Raw genomic sequence first — 25,520 nt, 5'->3', positions numbered from 1 at the left:
CCTGACAGGCTCAGAGGGAGGCTCTTATTTGTAACCATGGAGACCTAAACCCTGAGAAGCCTAATACGAAGCCAAGAAGTCTTAGCGTTTATGGGTTATTAGATCATTCATACTATGCTGCTACCAGTTACAGTATTATTTCATTTCAATTGTTATGTAACACAAATGAAGTGAGACCCCCGAGGAACGGAGAGAAAAAGGCAAATCACACAAATCTTCATGCTCACAGAGTGACAGAGGAGAGGGATTAGCTTGCTTTTGAACTCTGCCATTTCACCTGCAAAGGAATGAGGGAAGCATGTGCAGCTTTATCTGCAATTGTATTGGGCATGCTGTTCGTGAATACTTTTGAGAATAATGCAATTGTTTTAATATTGACAGAACAAATGTCACTACCTGCAAGAGAAGGTGTTGGAAGAATAGGATTCCTGGCAACTATTTCATCTGCTTTGTCACCTTACTTTATATAGTCGGTTGGTCTCAGAAGCCTACCTATTTATTTATCAATTGTTTGGTTGTCATTAATTCAGTTTTATTGTTGTATTGCTCATTTTGATTATAATTTATCCATTTTAATTTTGTAAGAAGGGTGTCAAAGAGTCTTTTCTGAAAGTCATTACCTGTTACCTCATAGCTGGGGGGCAATTGTGAGTTAGGGCATCTAGAGTTAAAAAAAGAAGTCTGTACATAGGTCATACGCTCTATGACTAGAAGCCAGATCTAACCAGTTCTTTAACTGGCGTTCCCCTTACGTTCCTTTGTGGTCCCACATCTCAGTGGAAACGTTTTGGTTTTAACACAAGGCTGTTCTGGCTTCAGTGCAGCACAGTATAGGAACAGCTGTTTCAGCAGACTCCGGCAGTCCGCCACAGATTCCAACGGATGCCTGATTCGATTTTCATTAACTCAGCTCTCAAGCTAGAGATGCCAAACTCCGCCACCAGAGATGAGTACTTAGAAAACTAACAGGCTGCTGCTGACATGCTCATGGGTTGCTGCTAACTAAAAGCAATTAGCCGTGGATGCTGATCACTCAACAGCTTTACCGATGAACCTTTGACTCAGCGGCTACACCTTCCGATAAACCATTGGCACAATAGGTTAGTATGTCCAATGAACCTTTGGAAAAGGCAGCCCTCAGTTCAGAGACAGTGGTAAATAGGCTACTATACCATAGGAGGCTAGATGGCTACTTGCTTTTAAGGCATCAAACCAGAGCGTAGCAAATCAGCGTGAGGGATAGTATCAGGTGACGAATGATACCCTTTGACTTTTGATGTAAACTGCTTTTATTTTCCATGATCAACAGTTTTTATTTTATTTTATTAGTCGGAGACTCCCAGGGACAGGCTGTGAGTCAATCGGCGTCACAGGGGGCCTCCTTGAGTCTACTCAAAGAAGCCAGTGGAGAGTATCACATAAGAGGGCCATCTCCACCCCCTCCCCTTCCTGCGTCCGTACGCCTCGGTGCTCATACATCGCCTCAGGTCGAGGATGAGGCAAGTGAGCTAGGATGGGCGCACAGGGGTACATTGTAGCAACCGGACAGAACAGAGAAAATTTGCAGCCCGAGAAGTGGGTTCTCTCCTCTTGAGGGATACGGGCCCTTTAGCATAGTCCAGGAAGTCCGTAAATACTACAGGCTGCAAATTAATGAACCTGCCGTCGCCAGCGGGAAAGCCTCAGCTCTGTCTTGTTAGATGCCTGAAAGCGACACCACTTGCGACAATACAGAACAGTCAAATGACAATCTCCCTCAATCCTACTGAATCCACAGGTCTAATCATAGGATAGGGATGTTAATATATGGATGATATGTTCATCAATAATTAACTTAAATTATACAGAACTGCTATTCTGCGGGTTTGAAATGTGTCAGTGCTATTTAAATCAAAGAGATGGGTCTTTAAAGGAATAGTTTGGTAAATATGCATATTTGCTTTCCTCTGAGTTAAATGACAGCGGTGACATTTTATGTGTCGCTACTTCCAGGAAATGATTTTCTTTATTTAGAGCAAAAACTAAAATCAGGGGAAAACTGATAGTTTGTGTCTGAACAAAGGTTTAAAAAGAGAGAAAGACTATTTCTTCTTTTTGGATCCATGAATTATTATTAGGCAATCTGTGAGAATGTATAGAAAACCTTATCTAGCAACTTTAAAGAAAGTGAAACAAATAAATGAACAAACAAACGTACTTGGGTGAAAGCAACTTCCTTCTTAAAGGAAATGAAAGATCTTTAGACAGGCAAACAGTTTCCCCCTATGTTAAGTCTTTGTGCTAAGAAAAGCTAATAATTACCTTGCTTTCTGATTTACCAGACATTTAGGGGCATCAATTTACTACTTAAATCTCCATCGGCCAGCAGTATTTTTCCACCTTAATATCAGCAGTACATATTTAGACTTGGGGTTAATGTGGCTCTGTTGGCACTGCAAATGTGTGGGAAATGCTTTTATCTTGACACTGATGTGTTTACACAGTGTTGCTCTCATCTCTGTATCCAGCAGGTTGGAGTACAGGTGAACAGGAAAGGGCGAACACAGCAGAGGAAACATTGATTCTCTCACAGACCAGACTAGATTTCTCTCTGTGTGTGACACACATTGATTCAAACACAGACAAATAAAAGGAGTTGACACAAAACACATCTCTCTTGCTATAAAACCCTCAAAAGAATTAAATTGTATTTAGATTGAACAAAAGTATGGATCAAATGTAATCTAAAGGTTTTATTTTTCCCCTCCCACTGCATTTTCTTCTTCAATCTCTCCCAGAGCATCTAATCCCATCCTTGACGACAGGTGATATGAGCTGAGGCCTCCTGTGACTCCAGCAGCTGACAAATCAAATCCAAATGGATCTGGAGGAGCTCAAGGAGAAAGTGAGTCAGGCCTGCGTGCGTGTGTATTCATCTCCTCCGGGAGGGTTCTTGTTCGTCTCCTTTTGATTGGACCACATTGTGTGTAGGTATACTAGGTGGAGCTCACACATGCAGACCTGGCCGCAAATGTCAACTCTAAACTGACAGATGGGCAGAGGAAATTACGTCTAGGCCCAGAGGCCCAGTGACATAACTGCCCCTGCTCACCTCTGCTATTAACACTAGGTGAGTCACCGTGTTCTTTTCTGAATTTGTGTGTATGTGTCTTTGGGTATAGGGTGACTATCACCATGACCATAGGGGGCAGCTGGCGGCGTGCTGCCTGCCAGGGTGCCCTGCGGCTAATACCTGTCAAATCATATCACACATGCGGCGTGACACAAGTGAGAGCAGCGCAGATCTGAGTCGCGGCAACCTGCCATGAGCATGCATACGGCTGTGGGTGTTGGTGATGTATGTGTTTTGGAGAGTGCTCTGAGTGTGAGAGCTGTTGTTTTGGTACACCGCACAAGACAAATTCTAAATAAAATATGGATGGGGTAAACTGACATTTCTGTATAAACAAAACGAATATTGGACACTTATTTGTTTTGTTATTTTTTGTGGAATAACAACACCGGATGTGCCCAAGGCACACTTTGCATTGTTTTATGAGTTTTTTAAATATATTTTTTAATTTATGTGTAAAATATTTATGATTTTTTACGTCAAAGTCTGTGCTCTGTGTTTTACTCATAGACTTAGATAAAGATAGAAGACACGTCACCATCTCCTCCCACTATCCAGACATTAAGCAAAAATATCCAAGAACACTGCCATCTTGCGCCAATGTCGTTGTTTGTGTTGTGGATACATATGTCAATCTACTTACATGGAGGAGATAGGTAGATAAAAGTGGACTGGAGGAGCCAAACCACCAAACAAACACTATGACTGAAACTGAAAATATGTTATGGATGGATACAGTGATGACATGTACGCAGTCAGTAAGAGGGCTGGGGGAGAGGTTTAGTCTCCCAGGTCTACTCACTGATCTCCAGCTGCCTCTGGATGCGTCCCTTGCAGCGCTCCCTGTAATCCGACTGCGTGGTGTTGTATTCGGACATCACCTCGACAAACTTGCGGGACAGTGTGGAGTGCTGCAGACACAGCGAGGAACAACAAAGCATTTAACTTTAATATACAAGAGTTGCCATTGTATAGTGTCCTGAAAAAGTCAAAAGAAGTCAGTGTGCACATTAAATACAAAAATGTTTCAGGTTGCTGTTGATGGAATGTTTCATAATGCAATACACACAGAAAATGGAAAAAGCGTAAAAAAAAAATTATAAAAAAATGCAGGTGTTTAAAACACTTAGCTTTTTCATGGGGAAGTTAATGGAGAGGGATTTTTCCAAAATTGAAATTTGACTGATTCTCTTCAACCAAAACTGCAGTATACTATGACAGTAAGTATAACACATACTGTATGAAGCTGTTGAATCAGCAGCTGTCTTCCTACCTGTGTTTTACGTATCCTCAGGTCAGCTGATGACCTGTTCTGTCCTTCCTCTTGCTCGATGGTGTTCTGGATACCTGCACAGATAAACAAAAACATATTTAGTCACATGTAGACATTTCACAGAAAAAGTACACTTAAGAGGTTGAGGATAATTCAAATAAAAATTCATACATGAGCTCCACTTTCTCTCTCTGTGAACTTTTAGTCCTTCTCTCCATAGCTGATATTAATTGAGATATTCAAACATCTACAAGAATCACCATCTGCATTATCTGTCAGCTGGTTTTGAAGAAATCCTCTACCTGAATCCCATTACATGGGTTGGCAATTGCAAATGAGATAGTTACAGCAAATAATGTTGCTTCCCACCATGTCGAGGATTCATCCCCGGGTGCAGTTTGACAAAGATGAGGTCATTTACACACAAACGCATATCAAGCGGTTACGCAAAGGTATCCTGTGGCGACAATTGATGTGAACTGGAATGAAGCAGAGGCCTGTGATGCAGAGCCTGTTCCGCCTGAAAGCACTCGTGTCTAGCTTGTGTATCATTTACATAAAATGTGCACACAGCTCTTGGTGCATTTATTTGAATGTGTGTATATCTGTAGGCATGCAGGACGAGGGATATGGGCGATTATCTTCTCGCTCTCTGCAGTGAAGCTGTGTTCTACTTGCGTGAAAGATACAGAAGACAGGTATTTCATCTCTGACCTCTATTCTTAGACACCTGAGCCCTGCAGGGAGCCACAGGAGTGTGTTGTATTTATTTGAAAATTAATAATGTGGTGGACACAGAGGTTTAATACCACAGGATTTCAGGAAGGGCACATACATATACAAAATAAAAGACTCACTCCATATTACAAGATTAAAAAGTGTTGTAAAGTTTATGAGAAAAGGAAGAGAAGGTGGGAGGATGACAAAGAAATCAGAGAATGATAAGATCATAACACCCACGCATGCACGCACGCACGTAATGTCTGTTGAGTCCACACAACAACTGTGCCCATATACAGAATGTTACAGTAACATTCATCAGATTGTTTTTATTAGTGTGAATAAAACTTGATTCCCTTACTCATGTGTTCACATAAAACACAAACAGGTGCAGACGGTGGTTATAGACATAGTCATGATAGCATGATACAGGTTTATATCAGGGTTAGTAACAACTCATGAATTACCTACAACAAGGATGTTATGTTTTCGTCTGTTTGTTTATTGGGAGGATTACACATTAATTTACTACTGATTGATTTGCATGGAGGTTTGTGGAGGAGTGGGGCATGACCAAAGGAGGAGTCCTTACATTTTGAATCTGAATCAGTGGGTTAATCCAGAATTTTCTGTTTCAAGTTCTTTAACATTGTAAAATCAAGCTTTTTCAACATTTTCATTAATTTCTCAGAGAATAATTCATCAATCTTGATCAAAGAAAATCAGTCATGTTCAGGGGACTGAGTGTATGTAGATAAAATAAGGATCTATGGAATTTAAATCTGGTTTCATAAGGAGAATGTTGGGCCTTGGTGGAGGTATGTGCTCATAACTGCCATTTTAGTTTAAATTTGCCATTCATTTTCTTGATTAACTAATAGATATTTGGTGTAAACATTAGAGAAAATACAAAAACGGAGATTCAAATGTCCTAGATGCCCAAATATTTAATGTATTATTATTTAAGACAAGGAAAAGAAGAAAATCCTCAGTGAAACCTTTAAATATTTAGACATTTTGCATTAAAAATTACTGCAATGTTAATCAATTATGAAACAGTTGTAACAACATTTTCTCCTAATGAAATAATTCATTAACCAACTGATCTATTGCGCTAAGATTTGAAACTGTATCTGTGTAATAGTCGTGGGGAGAATAATTTAAAATTACTAACAAATTACTAGCTGCAACTTCAACCACAAAGTTCAGACTGCTGATCAGGGTAAGGAAACGAATAAAGCAAAAAAGTGACAGGCACTTTTCAGCATTTGAAATTGTAATTAGCTCATCAAAACACTTCAAATGTTTAATTGGTGAGGAAAATAATCATAGTAATCATTCGACGCAGGAGGTAAATGGAAGAAGTGTACTCACTCTTTAATTTGGATCGTACTTTGTTGGCCAACTTCTTGATGTCAGCCATTAAATCCTCCAGCTCAGCCTTAGTTTCTGAGGAGAAGAGAGAAAGAGGAGGGAGAAGAAGAGGAGAGGAGGAAGAGGTGAGATTACTGGGCTTGTTTGAAACCCCACATAACCAGATGTATATAATAACTCAGTTCCACAGTGACAGAATCAATACTGACACACAAGAAATGATTCTGTGTCACTCAAAACACTTCATTAGCTTCAGTCCACAGCAGCACAACTCATCCTTCTCTCTCCTTTGTTGTCCACCTCTTTCCATCCTGGCCGACACCCTCTGTAGAAGCATAAAGCTGAAACTTGTCGCATAAAACCAGCTATTGTTAGCTACTGATACTATATCTGCTGTGAGAAACTTACAATTTCCACTTTCTGACATTTCTCTCCGATATGATTAATCTGCAAGGAAATAGGGAAATTGATCAATAAAACACTGTGTTATGAATAATGTTATATACTCAATGTTAAATTGGGGTTTAAAGTACCGTTTACCGAGACCAGAAAATGAGACCAGAAGCAGAGGAGAATAGAAAAAGAGGAAGCAGATCGAACATTGCACAATTTCTCTCTCACACACTCTCTCTGGAACATTAATTTCCATTTTTAGAACAGTGCATAAAAGTGAGAAAAGCATTCATCATCTTAATACCATAAGAACCAAATCTCCATATATTAACAAGCCCCAGGAGGCCAGCAGACGTAAAAGAAGGTCTTTAAAAGTTACTGGAGTCAAACTATTCAATCAAACCAAACTGCTCGCAGTACTCTTTATAATGAGGTTTTTTTTTCTTCCTGCATGTTGCCTGCTTCTATAAAACGGCATAAATCATCCAGATGAATAACAGACGCGGGGTACGGAAACCTGGAGAAACATCTGCATCTGATTACAGACAGAGCCTCAATAGATGATTTGATTACGCAGTGTGAGGAGGACCTCCATTGCTGCTAAAGTTCAATTATAAAGTCATAATATTTGCACACATTATGAGATAAAAAAAGAAGCTTAAATACAATGAGATAATCGTGTAATCTCATTCTCTACAGCTGCACAATAAATCTACGTTCTTTGTTTGCTCTTTGTGGCAGTTTGAGAGGTGACAGCAACACAAACAGACAATAAAAAGTAGAGCTGGGATATCAATCCTCTAACCAGCTTGTATGATAACATTAAACTACAATGGCTCCATGGAGACACTGAACCTATTACACAGTGATCAGCAAAGCACTACAAGCTTTTAATCTGCTTAACAGGCCTTTTTCCATATCAGCGGACATCAGCCTGTGGTACATAACGCTCAGTGGGACAAATCATTGGACGAAGCAATAACTGATGAAATTACATCAGTTTAGATCCAGCTGCAAATAAACTCATTACAACGGAAGATGGTAGGAATACCTGCTGGTGTTTTGGTTATTAAAAAAGGAGTAGAGGACAGTAGAGGAAAATGACTTTATCTCAAACGTCCCTGACTGGACTCAAGCCAGTAAAGTAGTGACATGACCTGCATCCTAAATCCTGAGGCCTCTGTGGTGACTATAGGCAGGTGCTATCAATGTTTCACTCGTCAACGTCATTGTCCAGGCCATAATTTGACTCTGCTGGGGCTGTGGATACAGCAAACACAATCCATATCTGTCGGCAGGCAAAGGTACTCTGCAGCTTTATACAACCTCTGCAGAGCAATGCTTTCATGTCTTGACTCGCGTAATCTATAGGAAGTATTAAAGGTCAAAATACAGCATTAGTATTAAGTATTTGAGACAGGGTGATGTTAAATTCTAAAGAATGAGCCTTAACAACAATTGCAACATTAATTACCATAATCTTGGTTTAGATTTGAATACAATTCTATCTCTGATCGCAAATTTTTTTGCTAAAGGAGAAATATGTGCAGCACACAATGAGTGGTTCAGGGTCAGATACTGATCTGAGGTGGTGGGCTGAGGCCCTCAGGGCAGAATGAATAAACAGTGCTCTGTGGTGTGTGTGTGTGTGTGTGTGTATGTGTGGAGTAAGACTCTTCATAACTGTAATCATTTATCAGACCTAGAATAACAGTTTCCAAAGTAATTTGATTACTTGTTTGAAAAGGATACTTTCAAACTAGCAATCAGAGTGTCCTCATTTGTCGTCATAGCAACCTCTGGCAACATGCTCAATGAACACAAACACTAAATCTAGCTTTGTACTGTGTGTGTGTGACGATGAGTTAGATTGGATCTCTCCCTTGTGGTTACCAAACACAGAGGAGGCCAACCTGCTTGATCAAGTGTCGATTCAGCCTCATTATTGGCTGTGTGAGAGCGCAGACTCTGCTGAATAAGTCCAAGGAGAAGTGAGAGGGAAGCAAATTAGAGGGCAAAACTGAGGAGTCAATTGAGCTGTGGCTTCACACTCCATCCCTCTCCCAGACGCTCTCGAATGGAATCTTCAGGTCACGCTTGTTGCCATCATTAAGACTGTGTTGCTATGGCGATGTGTGCAGTCGGTCCTCTCGCCGTGCAGCTTCAGATTGTTTGAAAGTGGCAGAGGGAAAGAGAGAGTCAGAGAGCGAGAGATACGCTACAAGGCAGGAACAAATGGAGAAAATGTGGAGGCTAGTAGAGGAGTGTGAGCAGAGACGATAAATAAATGGAGTTTTGGGATGTTTATTCTAAGGTTATAACTGATAATAAAGTATTATTTTCAAGACATTTTTGCCTTCACTTCAGAGTGAGAAGTTAAGGACAACATGACTAAAGCCAGCCAAGATTTTATGCTACAAACGTGTCCCACCTGAAGCCAGAGTCGAATAAAAATTGCTCCTCCATCTCACAGATTTCCATTGTTGTTCAAAAACTATTAAAAACACAATAATGAGCCAATGAGGATAAGGCTGACATGATCCTTTCTCTGATGAACACGGGCACTTACTGGCTCCTAAAGGAGTTTGGGCTGTCCAAGACCTAAGTTGACAGACATGAGAGAAACGACGGTGTGAGATTTCACTCTCAGTCCATTGAGGGCTGATCTGGAGCTCTGCCGACAAAATCCATGATGCTACAAACCAACCAGTGCATAGACCCCAGGGGAAAAAAGGAAAAACTAGATTCTACTCTAGCAAAAACTCAGGTCCGCACTTTCCTTATCCTCCTGCTCTCTATTGTTTTTTTAATGCATTGAAGCATCATCAGTGTGATTAAAGATAGCTTGAGTCAAAACACACACTGTCTTGTTGCCGTAGACACCAAATAGAGCCCATAATGACTATTAAATTGATGAAGCTCCCCCTCCTTTAGTGACACTTTTTCAAAAATAAACAGTGGCCCAGTAATAATAATATGGAAACTACAGAATAAAACCAAACTTATACTCTTAAAACAACAAAGGAACGGAAACTAGGCCACTTACACATGCAGACTCTGCAGTGAATGAGATTATTCCCACAGTTGTCAGATTGCTGGGAACTAATTCAATTTTGCGAGGATGAAATTGAATCAGGATGACTGAAACAATGCAGAGAATCAGAGCAGAGCAGAGAGACACAAGCTCATTCACCACTTTCAGGAAAAGACATACACAAATACACCTGGACAAAGCAACACTATACCCGTTTCCTTCTCTTTCCAGTTTTTGTGATGGTGACGTAGATTTTTCGTTAATGAATAAGCATATTTCCTGTAGCTGACTTTTGGTGAAAACCATTAAGCAAAAATATACAACTTAAAGATTATACACTGGTATTAGTTTGCAGATATAAAGTAAATATGACATTGCAAACACATCAGATTTGACTTCAAACTATAAATTGATTTAATTTACTGTATAAAGTGTTTCTAATCTCTCAACCACTCAAAGGGTCATACAATTTATGTCTCATATACCCATTTATTCACGCACTAACGAAACAGCATCAGAAGCATGGGTTCAGTGTCTTGCTCAAGGACACTTCGGCCTAAGTCGGAGAGGACGGGTCTAAATCCAGGAACTGAGCCGCTTTACCAGCAGCCTTCATGTGTACCTATCAGGATGGATCTGGTCTTACATCCCTCATCAGAAACATTAGGATGTAAGAATATCAGCAGAATTTAATAAAAGATAAACATCCTGACCGTCCTGGTCAAATCTCTAAAACATTAAGCTTTACATCCGCTTTTGCTATAGAACACCATCCACTTTCGTCTTAACTGTCAAAATCATCTGACATTTTGTTAAAACTATGATAATAGTGACACAATTTGTGTGCGCGTGTCATTTCGATGTCAGGGTAACATGACACAGACAAGACACTGAGCCAGTCTTGCTTCCTCCTCTGTAACTCAGGGTCAATTGCTGCCATTCCAGCCTCTAACTTGCAGCCATTTATCTTTTTTCTCTCCGTCTCGCAGTGACTCTGCACGTCTCCCTCTGCTCGCTCTGTAAATATATTACCAGTCCTTTGTGTGTTTGCTCTGCTTATTGATCGTCTAGAGTCCAGGTGTCTGATGCTTCAGAGAGTCACGGAATCTGAGCTCATCCTTCAAACATCACATGATATTTGCATTAGTGTTGCATACAGTATGCACACAGATAATGACAAACTGAGAGCAGAGATAAAGTTGAACTACTTAACGATAGAAACAACACGCATACTCATCCCTACTTTTCCATTCTGAAAGCACAGATTCACTATAGTTAATAAATACCAAAGCATGGACTTTCTCTTCAATGCATGATGAGCCCTGGATGATGTTTATAGACGTAATTGAAGATAAAAATAACAAAACTATTTTTTTTTAAATAAAAAATAAAGTAGGTAAATGGCAAATACACTAAATAAATATTTAAATTAAAAAAATAAGCAAACACTCAAACTTAAAAGTGGTGACTGGTTTCTGTTCGATGCTCATATTTAGCTCTACCAAGGACATTATATTTTGGTTTGCATTTGCTGGTTTGTTAGCAGGATTACTCAATCTATGGCAGTATCGAGGGCGCACGAAGGTCGCTCTGCGTGCAACAGATCCCGAGTGACAGGTACATAAACACAAGAGTGAAAGAGAGGTTCTCGTGTGACAGAGTGAAGCATATTGCATGCCACTTGTGGGTACATGAACAACTGCAGCTGAAACTATGAATGTCTGTAATCAATTTTATCCTCTCTTTTTTTGCTGTCCAAATTTTTTTGACAAAAGAACAGGATGGTAATGCTTAATCAGATGGTTTTAAACAACTGAAAGTTATCAAACTAAAGTTATTACAAACCTTACCATGGCAAACCTCAAAATCCACATTCTTACGCCTGAGGTCAAGCCGCATTTGAATTAATTCTGGAGGGTTATCTCCACAGTAAAGCAACAAATATAAAAACTCATCCATCAGGGATGTCTTTAACTTAGTTTTCCATTCAGACTCACATAGAATATATCTATTTGGGCAGACAGTTAAATAACATAGACTAAATATATTTTTTTGCCATTATTGTTGTACTGGATTAACATCCCCCTCCATCTCTTTAACAACTTCTCTTTCTCCAGCAACATCTTCCGAGACAGTATAACAGGGTTAATGTGAGTTAACATCAAAGTGTCACTGTCACTTTGAAACTTCCCCCTGTCTCCCAACACTTGACATTTCTATCTACATCAGAGCAGGGAGACCACACATGTCCTCTGAAGCCACAGGGACAGAGAGCAGTTAAACTGATTTATACTTAATTTATCATTTATTCAAGCTTTGACCTCCATTGTGCGCATTCATTTGTGTGTTACTCTGTGTGTCCTTGGCCTTGGATACGATTGTTCACATTGTGTTAACCGCTCATTAAGAGGGATATTATTATTCCGCAGAATAAAGCTGTGTCTTCAATGGCTGGAACACCACTCCAGAAATAAAAGGAAAAAGAGAGATCAAGTGAGGAGAGAAAGATGGCTGAGGAATAACAAAGAGAAAACTATGAGACCTTATGCAACACTTCAAAAATCTGGTGGGGGAGCTTTGGCAAACATCAGTCTGAGGGTGGGTGCGCGCTCAACCAAAAAACTAACACTAGAAATAGTAACACTCACAGGCTGCAATTAAAGCAACATCTCACGTTGAAGACTTTTCAGAGTCGAGAGTAAAGATGCTTTTTAGAAACTAGAGGCTGAGATGTCAGAGCGAGCAGCAAACACTAAGTGGTTGGAAAAACACACTGTGAAATGTTGCTAAATAATCTCAAGTGATTAAGAACAGATTATCTGCATTTAGTTTCAGTGAGAGCCAAGTATATGCTCCAGTAGTATGCAATTCAAAATGGGTATTTTTTACATTTTGTTTGAATTATTTGTTTTGAGTCACAATCTCTGTTCGATGGAGGCATTTCCACAGTTAAACATGATGCAACATTACAAAACACACTTTTCTTCAGAACGTGATGATCAGTATTCAACGTGCAGCTAAATAGAGGGGAGACAACAGACTGGTAAAGCAGTAGATAAGCAGTAGTTATCAGACTACTAAACCCAACTGGTGTATAAATTCACCATCTACTATCTGTAACAATGCAACATTCATTGTGGGAAACAGAAAAGGAACTAGAGGTGTTGGCCGAATTGACAAACTAGAAGGGCACTCAGTAGAGAGCTTACATCCGCCATGGCCCCTTGAATTCAATCAAGCTGTACCAAACTGCACACACACATCAGTCCCCTTAATGTGCCTAATTTATACTGCATTCTTCCCCCAAGTTTTGTTGAAATCCTTTTGGTGGTGTTTGTGTGTAATCTAGCTTACAAACAAACAAACAAACCAACCAACTAAATAATATAACCTCCTTGGTAGAGGTAATAAACAATATGACAAAATAACAAGGGAAAACACCTATGAAAACATCACAACAAGTCTTTTCTTTCAATATATATAATGGTGATTAAAAAGGTCTTTATACCTCCACCTCTCCAACGGCCACGTTTCATTTCATAGCAGCCTTCCTCTCTCATGGTAGAAGCTGGGTGAGAAAGCCACTGATAATCCGGCAGAGGACGCAATCATCACTGACTTTTGGCCTTTCATTATGAAATCTAAGAACAGCCTTATCGATCAAAATAATGCCACAATGCGCAAGGCCAACAGACAACTCTATAAACTAAAAAACAAAAATGCAATTATTTGGAAAATGTGATTTTCAATCTATTTTTCGTAATATGAGATGCGTTTGTGTGTGGAATGTGCTCATGGGGGAACACAGGTTCCATACCCATTACGATCTGATGGCTTTTACCTAATCTATCATCGTTACTGTTGCTACATACTGTACACTGCTGTGGAGCGTGCCCACACAAACACACAAAACCCTTAACACCCACCGAGCAAAAACAAGTGCACACATCACTGTATGCTGCGATTCCCTGGAGGAAATAGATACGCTTCATTTACGGGGGGTGGTGATATGGGATAAAGTATAATGCACGGGTAAAAGGAATGCGTTGGTATGTGTGTGTGTGTGTGTGTGTGTGTTTGCGTGAGTTAATATGGACTCTGCCAGTGGGCTGCAATTAACCCAGTTCAGATCAACAGGAAATGTCGCAGTCAGCGAACACAAAAGCTCCCAAAGCAAAAGGGGGGAGAGGAGGAGGAGAAAAGGGGGGGAGGCTGTGACGCAGGCCAGGTGGGTAATGGCTAGGGAGATGTGATGTGATTATGAACATGATTAACCATGACAGAAACAGAAGGTTTATCACTTTACAATGTTCCGCTGTGGAAGACATTTGAAAAAAACGATTGCATGTGTGTAAATTTCTTCACTTCCGTCTCGTCCATTATCCTGTTCCAGTCCAACCTCGCTCATTTTCAATAACATCCCTGATACCCGTTTTTAGAAAAAGTGAGTGCAGGGGAGGATTTACTGTGAGGAGAATACCACTTTTGACCAATGAAATCTAATCACTTCATAAATGAGTCCAATTGTACCAAATTGAAAAAAAACTCTCTGGAGTTGCTCCTTAAATATTGCATTCAAAAAGGCAAAATATTTGCTTTGTGAGGTCACCCCGACCTTGACCCTTTACCACCAAAATCGAATCAGTTCATCTGTAAATCTATGTAAATATTAACACCAAAATTGAAAGGATTTTACTTGAGGCAATCTTAAGAAAATTCTATTCACAAGGTGAAAAAGGATTTGCAATGTCAAAGTGACCAAATTTGAAGATATTCCCTCAGGGTGTTCTTGAAATATCGTCTTCACAAGAATGGGAATCCATCCTTTATCAATACCACTTATCCTCCTAAACAACCAACCAGCCAAACATGTATCTATGAAAGGAGGAGATTACAGAACAGGTCTGAGGCTCAAGTTATCACAATTCCTCCTGTAAGGAAATCATGTGTGTGCCAAATGTCGCAGCAATCCATCCAATAGTTGTTGTGAAATCTCGTTTAAAACTTAATATGTCAACCTATGATGGGGCAGCAAATTATCTGGACATCATAAATTCATTAGGATACCTGGTGACCATGAGTCTCTGTGAAAAATGTAATGCCAAGTCATTCTCCAGTTTGTAGCAATATTTCAGTCTGGAGGAAAGTGGTGGTGATGGGCGGACAGACAGACAGATGGATGGACAGATGCAGGGACGAAGGGCACTGACTTGCTATCAGACTTAAGGACTGTGTCTCTCTAGCATGGCGAAAAAATGATTAACAAATAAACTTGTGCTTTAGCATTTTAATTATATAAGTAAGACCATGGTTTCTCCCATATCTCACAAAAGTTCTTGAAGTTGCCTTAACAACACCCTCGGAATTGTGTTAGCAGAATATTGTGAGAAAAAGCAAGGAGAGAGATTGACAGTAAACTTTCTGCAGACACGTTTAATATTACTAATTCCCTGAGTTTTTCAATTTCCCACAATTTTGGATTCCTGGTTTACTGCTTGATGTTGATAAAAAATACAATCTGGGCACCATTAGGTTTCCAAACTAAATGTATTCATCACTGCTGATGACTTGTATAAGAATTTGATTCAGAAGAAAATAGTTGCACAGACATAATCATACACGCACACGCACACATGCACACCATGTATAAATGTTTCTGAAGTGATAGAGCGGCTGTGAGGACATTCAGATGATTGAGGTCCGTCGGCTCCAAAACGCAACAGGAAAACGGTAAAGAACAGACAGACCTCTGTGTAATGAACGACCCTGACATCTACATCAGCTGCAGATTGATGTGCATTTATCAGGGAAGTGCACACACAAACGCACACACACACACATACAGACTATCAATTTCAGTCACAAAGGAAAAGGCTTGTGGAAGAATTTGTATCTGAAACCCACACCTTGCCTCATTTCTGCTCCACTCAGTTTGACGCACCCCTGCTTCTTCAAGGGCTCATCTGACGCCTGCTGCTCTACACAGATCGATGTTTTCTCAGATAGGTGGGAGGTCGGGAATCAGGGGGAGGAAAGCGGGTTAGAGGGTGTTACTAGTATGAGTAACATCCCCCTCGTGAGTGCGGTGTCTAGATCAATGCTCTGACATAAATGAGAGAGAGGAAGAGGTGTGAGAGGACACAGATGAGGGGGTTGGGAAAGATGGATTGTAGCGCACAGATTGAGGGAAATCATAGAGGAGAGTGGTTGAAATCAGAGGAGGGATTATGGAGAAGCTGATAAACACAGCTGACTGTGTTACCAGCAGTTTAGATGGGGCTGAAGAGTAATGAGAGGAAGCAGAAAAGTGGAGAAAAGTAACAAGAATGTAAGACATTTTACTGTGAGAGTATAAAAGCTTGAAAAGGACAGAAAGGACTGATTGGTGGAGGGTGCGGCTCTAAATAGATTTGAGGTCTTCCGATTTCTATCAGTCTCCATCAACAGGCTACTTTTTGGCTTTTTCCTGAGAAACTCTTATTTATTTCCACAATTTACTGGAAAGGACAGATACATTTTTCATTATTTTGCTGAGTGGAATCTGCCACGATTACCAGGCTTTTCACTTCTGTTGCACATTACACGGCATATAAATAACAGATTTTTGGCTTTATTCTCTTCTTTTCTTTACAATAAGAGCTTCTCCGGCTCATTACTGAGTCTGTGCAGAATAAAACATTGATATTATTATTAAGGAGGGTTAGAGGTGATGTGTGCAGATGGCTCAAGCTTGGTTTGGACAAAGCGCCCTGGAATGGTTGATTAAATCTTCACCCGAAATAGCACAAGAAAGGTGGCGTCCACTCTAATGATACAGACTATTATATGAATCGTGAACAACAAATACATCCAAAGCCTATGGCAGAATCAATTCAACCCATTCAACCCTTCATGTTCCTGCTGCTGGAGAGAAGGCCTAACACGTTGCTCTAACGTTGAGTTGTGCTGATATCCAGAGCTGGTTTCACAAAGACAGATTTATAATCTACTTTGAATTCTTGGTAAATTACGGCTGTTTTCATTCCAAAAACTCTTCTGTGTTCTGTGTTCAGTCCAGTAGAAAGTATTTATGGCACACTACAGCGTGAGTCACATCAATGGATACAATCAAAACATTCTATGACCTTTTTTTCCACGTCATTTGGTTTCTTGACACATTTAGTCTTTTTCATCCAAACAAACAGTTTAGTCAAGTAGCGTAAGGTCTCTTCAAGTGAATCCCAGTTCAGGTGTCCACATCACCTGAGGAGCTTTAGGGAATGTGGGTGAGGGATTAAAAATGCTGTATTAACCCCAGGAAGCAAATATATGTCTATTTACTTTTGCCTAAGAAAAATGTTTCAACAAACACGTGTTTTTGGTCTATATTTCTGTTTCAGTACATACTAAGTTTCTGTGATTTAACTGTGCCCAAATTAAGTTCTTTCTTTTCTGTACTGCTCCCTCGTTTCCATTCCTTTGGTTGAGCTAACTTATTCTCGTCATTAAATTGTCAGCAAGTCAGTAACAGTTTTTAATGTTACCTGATTTCTCTTTAGTTTATGCACATCAAACGTTCCACAAAATGTTCTGTGTCCCTTGCGAAAGTGTCTGGGCTAGAAATGCCCTGATTTATTTTTTCTGCAATCATTTAAAACCAGTGCAAAAACTCAACCTGTACCCTTGATACACTTGAATCCTCCTATGAAACACATTATTTGTGGAGAAATGAAGGTCATGTTGAATATCTCCCTCTGAGAGATTTGAACAAGAAGGAGAAAAGTCAAACAGCCTTACTCTCATCGGGGTTAGGTGAGGCGAGGATGGCGCTGTGCTTCCTCTTGACCTCTTCAACTTTCTCTGCCAGAGACTCGATAAAACCCCGGATTTCTTCCACCTGGTTTAGGAGAGACAGAGAGACCAATATGTGTTTTAGATCTGACCAACATACTGAGGTAGGAAGTGAAGTTGATAGAAACTCATCTGAAGATGTTATCATGGTAGAGGCAGAATGACCAATGTTTATGTGAAAACACACATGTTAGCATTTGCAGGCATCCTTATTTCATCACATTTGCAGGAAAAAAGACGATTCAGTGCACTAGATCAGGTCTTTACAACCTGTGATATATCTCAGGATATTATAGAACAAATGTGTGATTCATAGTTTATGAGACCGTGCAGGGGCAATTTTGCTCTGATGTTGGGTGATGATACCTGGCTCACAGCTGGCAATACATTTCATCCCAAAAACTCTGGATGGGGTTAAGGTTAGGACTCTGTGCAGAACAAGGTTTTCATATCAAACTCAGAAAATCATTTCCTTAAGGACTTTGCTATATGCACGGAGGATTCTTCCTTTTTTGCAGGTAAGAGCCTTGAAGATCACAGCTGTTCAAAATATGATTGTGTGCTTTTTAGTTCCTTGTAATACGAGAGGCAACCTGTGTTTTCATGTTAAAAAAAACCACTACGTTAAGAAACATCCAGATCTAGATCAATATTGTACCTAATTGTTTGTGCCTTTTTAAAGAGTCTGGATAATCTGCTGAGGAGAAAATAAATTATAATTATGTGAGGTATAAAGTAAAAAAAGTTTGTTTAATTTTTTTTACTTATTCCCTCTCTGACACACAAGGAATAGCTGAATATGAATAAACAAAACCTGTCCAGTTATTAAGGTTTGGTTCTCGCATCTCGTGCTAACAGGTGGATTTTATTGCTTTTAGACAGAGCCAGACTGGCTGTTTCCCCCGTTTTCACTCTTGCTGACTATAGCTTCTCTGCAAGAACGTGAATATAGTAATTACCCCAAAAACATTGAACTGTTCCTTTACCTACATTAATTGAATGCATGGAGGTGCATCTCATGCATATACTTCTATGAACTCTGTACTTCACAGCCTCATCTGCTACCAGGCTCCAGGTCTGACATTCTCCCCCAGTCACCTCCCTCGTCACCAGCTGTGCTGCCTCTGACTCCGGTAACAGCTGGACGGGCAGCAGGTCACATCTGCCAGCGACTTCATCAATCTCTACTCTCTTCTCAGTCTGTCAACCACCCCCGACCACTTTCTCCGCCTCTACACCTGCTCCGATACAGCCCAGCCTGTACGCCATTCATTCTGCTCTATCCCAGGTCACTTCCTCATGCAGATCTCTGGTTTGAAATCTCCAATTGCAGTCCACGTTTTCTCTGTCGCCCCTCATAGCTCAGCACTCCCTGTTCCTCCAACCATACCTTCCAGAGTGTCCCTCTTCCACTAAGCCTGGGTCATTATTCTCCCATTATCTCTTTAATAAGCTGCTGATAGGATCGTCTTTTTTTAAATAACAATCATAATTGGCTCTGAGCGACCACTGGAGAGGGACCAGGCTCTACAGGAGGCCCACTGAGGTGAGCAGAGTTAAATGAATGCAAGACCGACATGTGGAGAGAGATCATAAAGTTAAAAAGTAAGAGATCGATCCTGGTAGGAAGAGAAAGAGACATAATGTGAGCAGAGGATGAAACCAGAAATTCTCTGGGATATAAGACGTGCTCGTGAGTCATCTTGTGTTACTCAGAGAAACCAATATCAGACACTACTGAAAAACATACATGCAAAACAAATAATCAGACATATGCACCTAAAGGACCACCTGACCAATTCTATAAGTTTTCATTATTAACTTGAGTTGCTTGTTCCATGACACTATTCAGGAGTCTGTGTATCTGGTACAAATACACAATTGCAACAATCCCACAGCTGCAGAAGAAAAGAAAGCTGGTTTCCTTCTTCGTGGTCTAATTTGAGTTATGTTGGTGCAAAAGTTTTGTTTTCATCTAGAAGAAAAGACGATCAGAAGCTCTAGGGGCCACAGAGAGTCTGCCTTGCTTTCATTCACTTCATTCTTGCATCATTAGGTGAAGGAGCTTGGGGCATGATATAAGACTCGGTACTACACAAAGCAAACGGAGGGATGACAAATGGTGCTCATATGTTCTCATACTGTGACAGCAGTGTGTCTGCTTCAGAGTTGCCGTCTCTAAAGTGATTTGTAGCTTCTTTTTTTTATGATTTTAAGTTTACCCTTATTTTTTATAATCATTACTGATGTACCACAAGGTTTCTACATTTAAGATAAACAGTCTACACCTGCTAAGGCAGTTTATTGCAGCTACCATTTATCCTGCTTCACAATATTATATAGATCATCAGCAGAAAATGTCATCATTTTGTTTATTTAATGGACCCATTAAAGCATATGGGAGTAGGCAGATCCCAAATGAACAAGGCAAGGCATTTATTTATAAAGCACATTTCATACACAGCGGCAGATTCAAGGTACTGTAGAGGGACATTGAAAGCAACACAGTGACAAAATTAAAAGCAATCAAAAAGGAATTAGTGGTTCTTGGTCAGGCTGGTTCTGCTGAGCTTGGCGGACTCAATCTCCCAAGTGACAGTGATGACGATGCTGGAGGAGATGGGATCAGACTGGGAATTGGCATCATCAGCAGAAGCAACATAATTGACCTTCCTGTAAGAATCAGGGCAGTAATGGAAAAATAAGTTTGTGTTGGCCAAACACGGCGCCATGGCTGCTGATGCTTTGTCGGAGAAAGTCTTTGCTTTTATAGTATAGCCAGATCGTATTGTTAAGGTGAGTTCCTGAACCCAGATGCAGACTAAAGCTGCTTTCAGCAAAAGTCCGAGTGAGACATCTGCAGTTTCTACGGAGTTTACCCGCAGACTGACTGGAGCAGATGCTTTGATAGGGCAGGGAGGTAGAGGCAGAGCTGGGTATTTGTGGAGGACTTCATTACGGTGATGGGGTGCAGCTGATGTGGCGCCGCACTGACTCCAGTGCACCTGCTTCCACTCAGACAAACAGACACGAGGAGAGAGGGGCACAGAGCCAAGGGGGTGGGGGGGGAAGTGATAGCCTGGGAAGTTAATGCCTTGTTAAAAGGATACATTTATTGTGCAAGGGATATGCACCATCTTGTCCTATGATATAAAACAAAAACACAGGATTTATGTATATGCCTCGTGCATGTTCTACTTAGACAACATGCTTGAGTGTTCTGGACATTTTCCTGTTGTTGTGAACCTTTCTGATGCGAACAATCTCCTTTACAAGACAAAATTAAAAAAACAAACATGTTTCATATGAACACCAAATAAACCAAGTAGAAACACTTCAACAAGAGAATAAGTGTGGAGAAGGTACCAGCAAGTACATATAAAAACGTACAGAGGCAATAACACTTCTTCACACAGATCGATTACAGGCACAGTGTAGTACACGATACTTAAATACCAGAGACAGAGCAGCTACATACAAGCCCACACAAATGCCAGAGCAAACACATTATAAAATCAATAGCCCCACTATGAGAGTCATGTTTGTGGTGGAGGACAGAGGGCTGCAGCCGTCTGTCCACTGCTCGGTTCCCTCCAGATCACAACTGAAAGCCTAATTAACGGATCCAGTCAGGGTTAGAGGCTGATTACTCCATCACTCCCTCTGCCCCCTTAATCTTCTCCCATCATCATCTCTCCATCACATGTTATTACCCGTTCCTTATCTCTGGTCTCAGTTTCTAACTTCTACCACATCACTCTCATGCAAACTCTGCCACTTTCACGATCCTGCGGCTTCTGAATCGGTCTCAGACTATTTTCTCTCGGTCTTAAAATTTCCCTTAAAATCTCTTTTTTACATTCTCTCTAATGACAGATGTAAGAGCCTGAAATTCCACACAGATAAAGAGATGCCTCGATATCTATGATGGATACAGACAGTTGTCAGAGGCGAGAAGCAGCAGAAGAACAGAGATGACTGATGTCTACAGTATTCCCTCAAGGCTAAAACATCTTAGAATGAATGTTTTTAATTAAATTTCAGAGTTCTATTACATATATTTTGAATCCTCAACTTCTTCTATTACAATAAAGTAAAATGCGGTATATGTTTTGTATATTTGGATTAGTGTTTCCCACTATCTGTGGCAGGCTGCCATTTTCTAATTTGTTTCGCCATAATTTCATGAAGAACCAGAAAATGTTTACACTTCTCATAATAACAGAGAGACCACATCCTGAAGCTGATTACTGTGTCTTTCACATCCTGCAGTGCCTAAATTCAGCTTTTGCGAGAAATTATAATTTCCCTGCATTCATGCCTATGTGACCGTGCCCTCACGCTGGACTCACACCGTCTTCTGATGGGTTTAACCAAACACTGCTTAACTGTAAATGGGCTGACGTAGTTTTTTCAGTAATTGGATTGTGGTTCCTGTGAGTTAAAATCTGGCTCAATCTTTCACTGGCAATAGATGCACCGGCCAATTAAATCATGTTTAAACAAACACTCAGGCACTGGAGCTGGCCAATCAAATCACGTTAATGCAAAAGAGGAGGCAGCTGGTGAAACTGACGTGTGTTAATCTGGTTGTATATTTTATTTCCTGTGCAATTCTCTTTAGCAATGCACTAATAGCAGGCATGGCACAATAGCACGAAACTCTGCTACGTTCACGTGTGTCCAAAGCATGACACTGTTATTGTTGCCAATAAGACGATTGCGCCATTCAGCACAGAGGAACGCCCACCGTCAGGTGTTAGCACATTCATATGAGTGAAACCAGTGTAATGAAGCTACGAGGAAGTAGCTGCTTTCGTCTGCAGCCAATGGCAAAATAAAACAAAGTTTGTCTAGCTGTGCGTAAGCTCGGACCCAGCATCTCAGCAACTCAACTTAACCCATATTTATTATACTCAGTATCTCCATCATAAGTCTGCTGGTCATTTACAATATATGATGGTTGTTTCTTGTTGTATGACTATATTTTCTACATGGTGTCCTGATTGTTAAAGGTTCCCCTTTATGTAATAAATATCTGTACAGGGTTTCATTGATTGATGCACCTGCAGCTCAGTCACAGATGATTTAGACACTTTGATGATGCATTTGTTGTCTCATGTTGCTCTGACGACCCACATATCAAAGTGCGGATTGTCAGACCTCTTTTATTAACTCGCAAATGATATTCAACCCCACCCCACCAGCCTCTTTGTTTCATTTGTGACTGTGATTTAAATACATCAAAGTTAAAGATTCTGTGTTCAAATAATTGGTATACACAGGTTTAATCAGCTCCATATGGCTGATGATTCACAGCAGGTCTCCATCTTTCTGGGGAGGAGAAGTCAACTGCCGCTACACTGAAATTGGGGCCCCCCCTCTGAGAGCTATGACGATGCTCAGTTTGTGTTCCAAGCGCAACTGCAAAGCGTGTACAGGAAAACTCACTCCTGAATAAATGCATATAGATAAGGTCTTGCATGCATATAGAACAGAGGATGGGGAACCTTTTTTTTCCTATGAAGGACCATGTTAATGTATATAGAACAAACTGTGCAGGCAACACTAAATCATTCAACACGTATCACACAAGCCTCTCTAATGCGATGTCTAGAACTTCATCTATTTTACAAGATGTCTGAGGTCAGATGGTAGTGATGAGAAAAAAAATTGCTGTCATGGATTTTGTTCTGTTCCTGAATTCTTTGTTTGTATTTTTTAATTGTTCCTCGGGTTGTTTAAAATTCTCTCAGAGGGCTGTAAATGGTCAAGAGTCTCCCCACCTCCACCTGAGTGTCTATCAAGCACAAGAGGCGAGACTGGAGAGCTATGTATGAAATCACTGATGCTGTTATACAGACCTGGACAAAGAGAACATTGTTGTGTCGTTGAATCAATAAAGTGCTTTTCAACTGAAATAAAACACATAATGATCCATGCCACACCAACAACAACATCAGTAGCTATAACTCATACCAATGCTCCCCTGGGAAAAGAAAAAGCATGAGAGGGATGCAGCTCGCTCTCTGTAAAACGAACATGATTAGAGAACGGCAGAAGAGGACTGACAACCAGGCACAATGTAGTGTGAAAACGACCTCAACTTTAATTTGAGATGACAAGATAATAAACAGCTATAAACCTGTTATTGTGTGAATGGAAGAAATAGTGACTGACAGAAGGAGGAAGGAAAGATCAGGACTGAGATAAACAAACCTGTTCAAAGAATTCGTCCATAAAGCCTTTCTCCATTCCCACGGCGACTTCATCCTCTTCCTCGGTCGTCTCCTTCCCCTAGGAAAACACATATAACATGTGGGGTTAAATATAACGGACAAAGGTAAAAAATAATGAATTAATTAAAGACATGTTTGCATTACATTACATTGGTCATGACTGAATTGCGTCAAACCATGATGTAGATGTTCAGTCTCCTATGGCGATGCAAGACACACAAAAACCTTTTTTTCATTTCACAAAACCACATGTTAATCATGAAATCCTTTTTATTGAGACATAGTATTAAAGTTCAGCCTCAAGGGGTCTCTCAATCAAAACAATAACAAAAGAAAATATACCTGACGTGACTCAGGTGCAAATCATGTTCATGGATGAGGTAATGTAGTCAAGTATTGTTCATGTAAGTCAACATTAGAGCAATCAGTAATCATGATCCATTACGATTGACCAGTACAAACAGTGAAAGGAAAAAAAAACTGGCAACCGGCTAGCAGTTCACCATACATCGTTAGCCCAGGAAGTTAAAAGAGAGATGGGCAAAGCCACGAGGAAAGCGGACATGAAGCAAAACAACCAAACTTAAATGTCCACTTTCCTTGAATTAAAGGGGTAGTTCACAGCCCAATCCAATACAACTCAAGATATTAGGGACTTATCTTCAGATGTGAAAAAAATACATCAGAAAAAACACCTAACGCGATAATGGGCGTGATTTAAATTGTGTTTTAAAGCCTAACTGTCGTTGATATCTTGTCCCTAAAATCTTCAGCTGTATTGGAAGATGTCACCAAATCAAAATCAACAAACTATAACATTGGTCTAATCTAGACATTTAAATAAAGAATTGTAAAATAATGAGAATTTTGTCAAACATTATACCTATTTTACAGTATTCCAACATACTACAGTAATATAACAATCACACAGGTGGTTAGATATGGTTTCATTGAATGATAAGGAAAAATTCAAATTTTAGGGCCTAAACTTTATGGTTCATCCCATAAAGTTAAAACTTCTCAAAGTTTTTGGCATCAAGCCAATGATTCATTCTGAAGAACATGTTCTAGTTGCTAATCACATATCAGTCATTGCACTACATTAGCAGGGATCTCATGTGGCCTCATCTCATTCCTCTAGCCCCTGTCAAACTAATTCAATTCCCCATTAGCAGCCCATGAGCTCCATTTGCTCCTCAGGGCTGTAGCGAGGTAGGAAAGTTTTCGTCCTCTGTCCCAAAAGCAGGGAAAGACTAAAGTATGACATAATAACTAGCTATGTGCATTGTAAGTATGATTTAGGATTTAAGAATCTAGTTTTTAGGGCGACCTGGCCGAGATAGGCCACAGCACGGATAAAAACATATAACCCAGGTAAAAAAATTGATCACAACCTGATAAGTTAAAAACAGCAACATATCATTGAATCGGCCTCCAATTCTATAATTCCGGTTTTAAAAAAGGCATAAAGTAAGATCAATATGCTGAGCTTCAAGTCCTTCTAATTCAAAATTCAAATTTCTGCACGGACATGTAGAACTGAGA

The 25,520-nt window shown here is 40.2% G+C and overlaps 1 protein-coding gene across 3 annotated transcripts in view; it reads right to left on the bottom strand.

Moving 5' to 3' along the window:
- Window positions 1–25,520, bottom strand: part of stx1a (syntaxin 1A (brain)) — a 47,289-nt gene that overhangs the window by 8,037 nt on the left and 13,732 nt on the right. For all 3 annotated transcript variants that reach the window (XM_062386717.1, XM_062386718.1, XM_062386719.1), the window contains exons 2-6: window positions 23,956–24,033; window positions 17,683–17,782; window positions 6,480–6,554; window positions 4,386–4,459; window positions 3,915–4,023 (exon numbers count right to left, since the gene is read on the bottom strand). In XM_062386717.1, the coding sequence (XP_062242701.1) occupies window positions 3,915–4,023; window positions 4,386–4,459; window positions 6,480–6,554; window positions 17,683–17,782; window positions 23,956–24,033 (436 nt within the window). The remainder of the gene's footprint in view (window positions 1–3,914; window positions 4,024–4,385; window positions 4,460–6,479; window positions 6,555–17,682; window positions 17,783–23,955; window positions 24,034–25,520) is intronic.

The sequence above is a fragment of the Platichthys flesus genome, chromosome 4, assembly GCF_949316205.1.
Source record: "Platichthys flesus chromosome 4, fPlaFle2.1, whole genome shotgun sequence".
In the NCBI taxonomy this organism is placed as follows: domain Eukaryota; kingdom Metazoa; phylum Chordata; class Actinopteri; order Pleuronectiformes; family Pleuronectidae; genus Platichthys; species Platichthys flesus.
The sequence above is the reverse complement of the archived record's forward strand: the minus strand, read 5'-3'. Positions and strand labels throughout refer to the sequence as shown.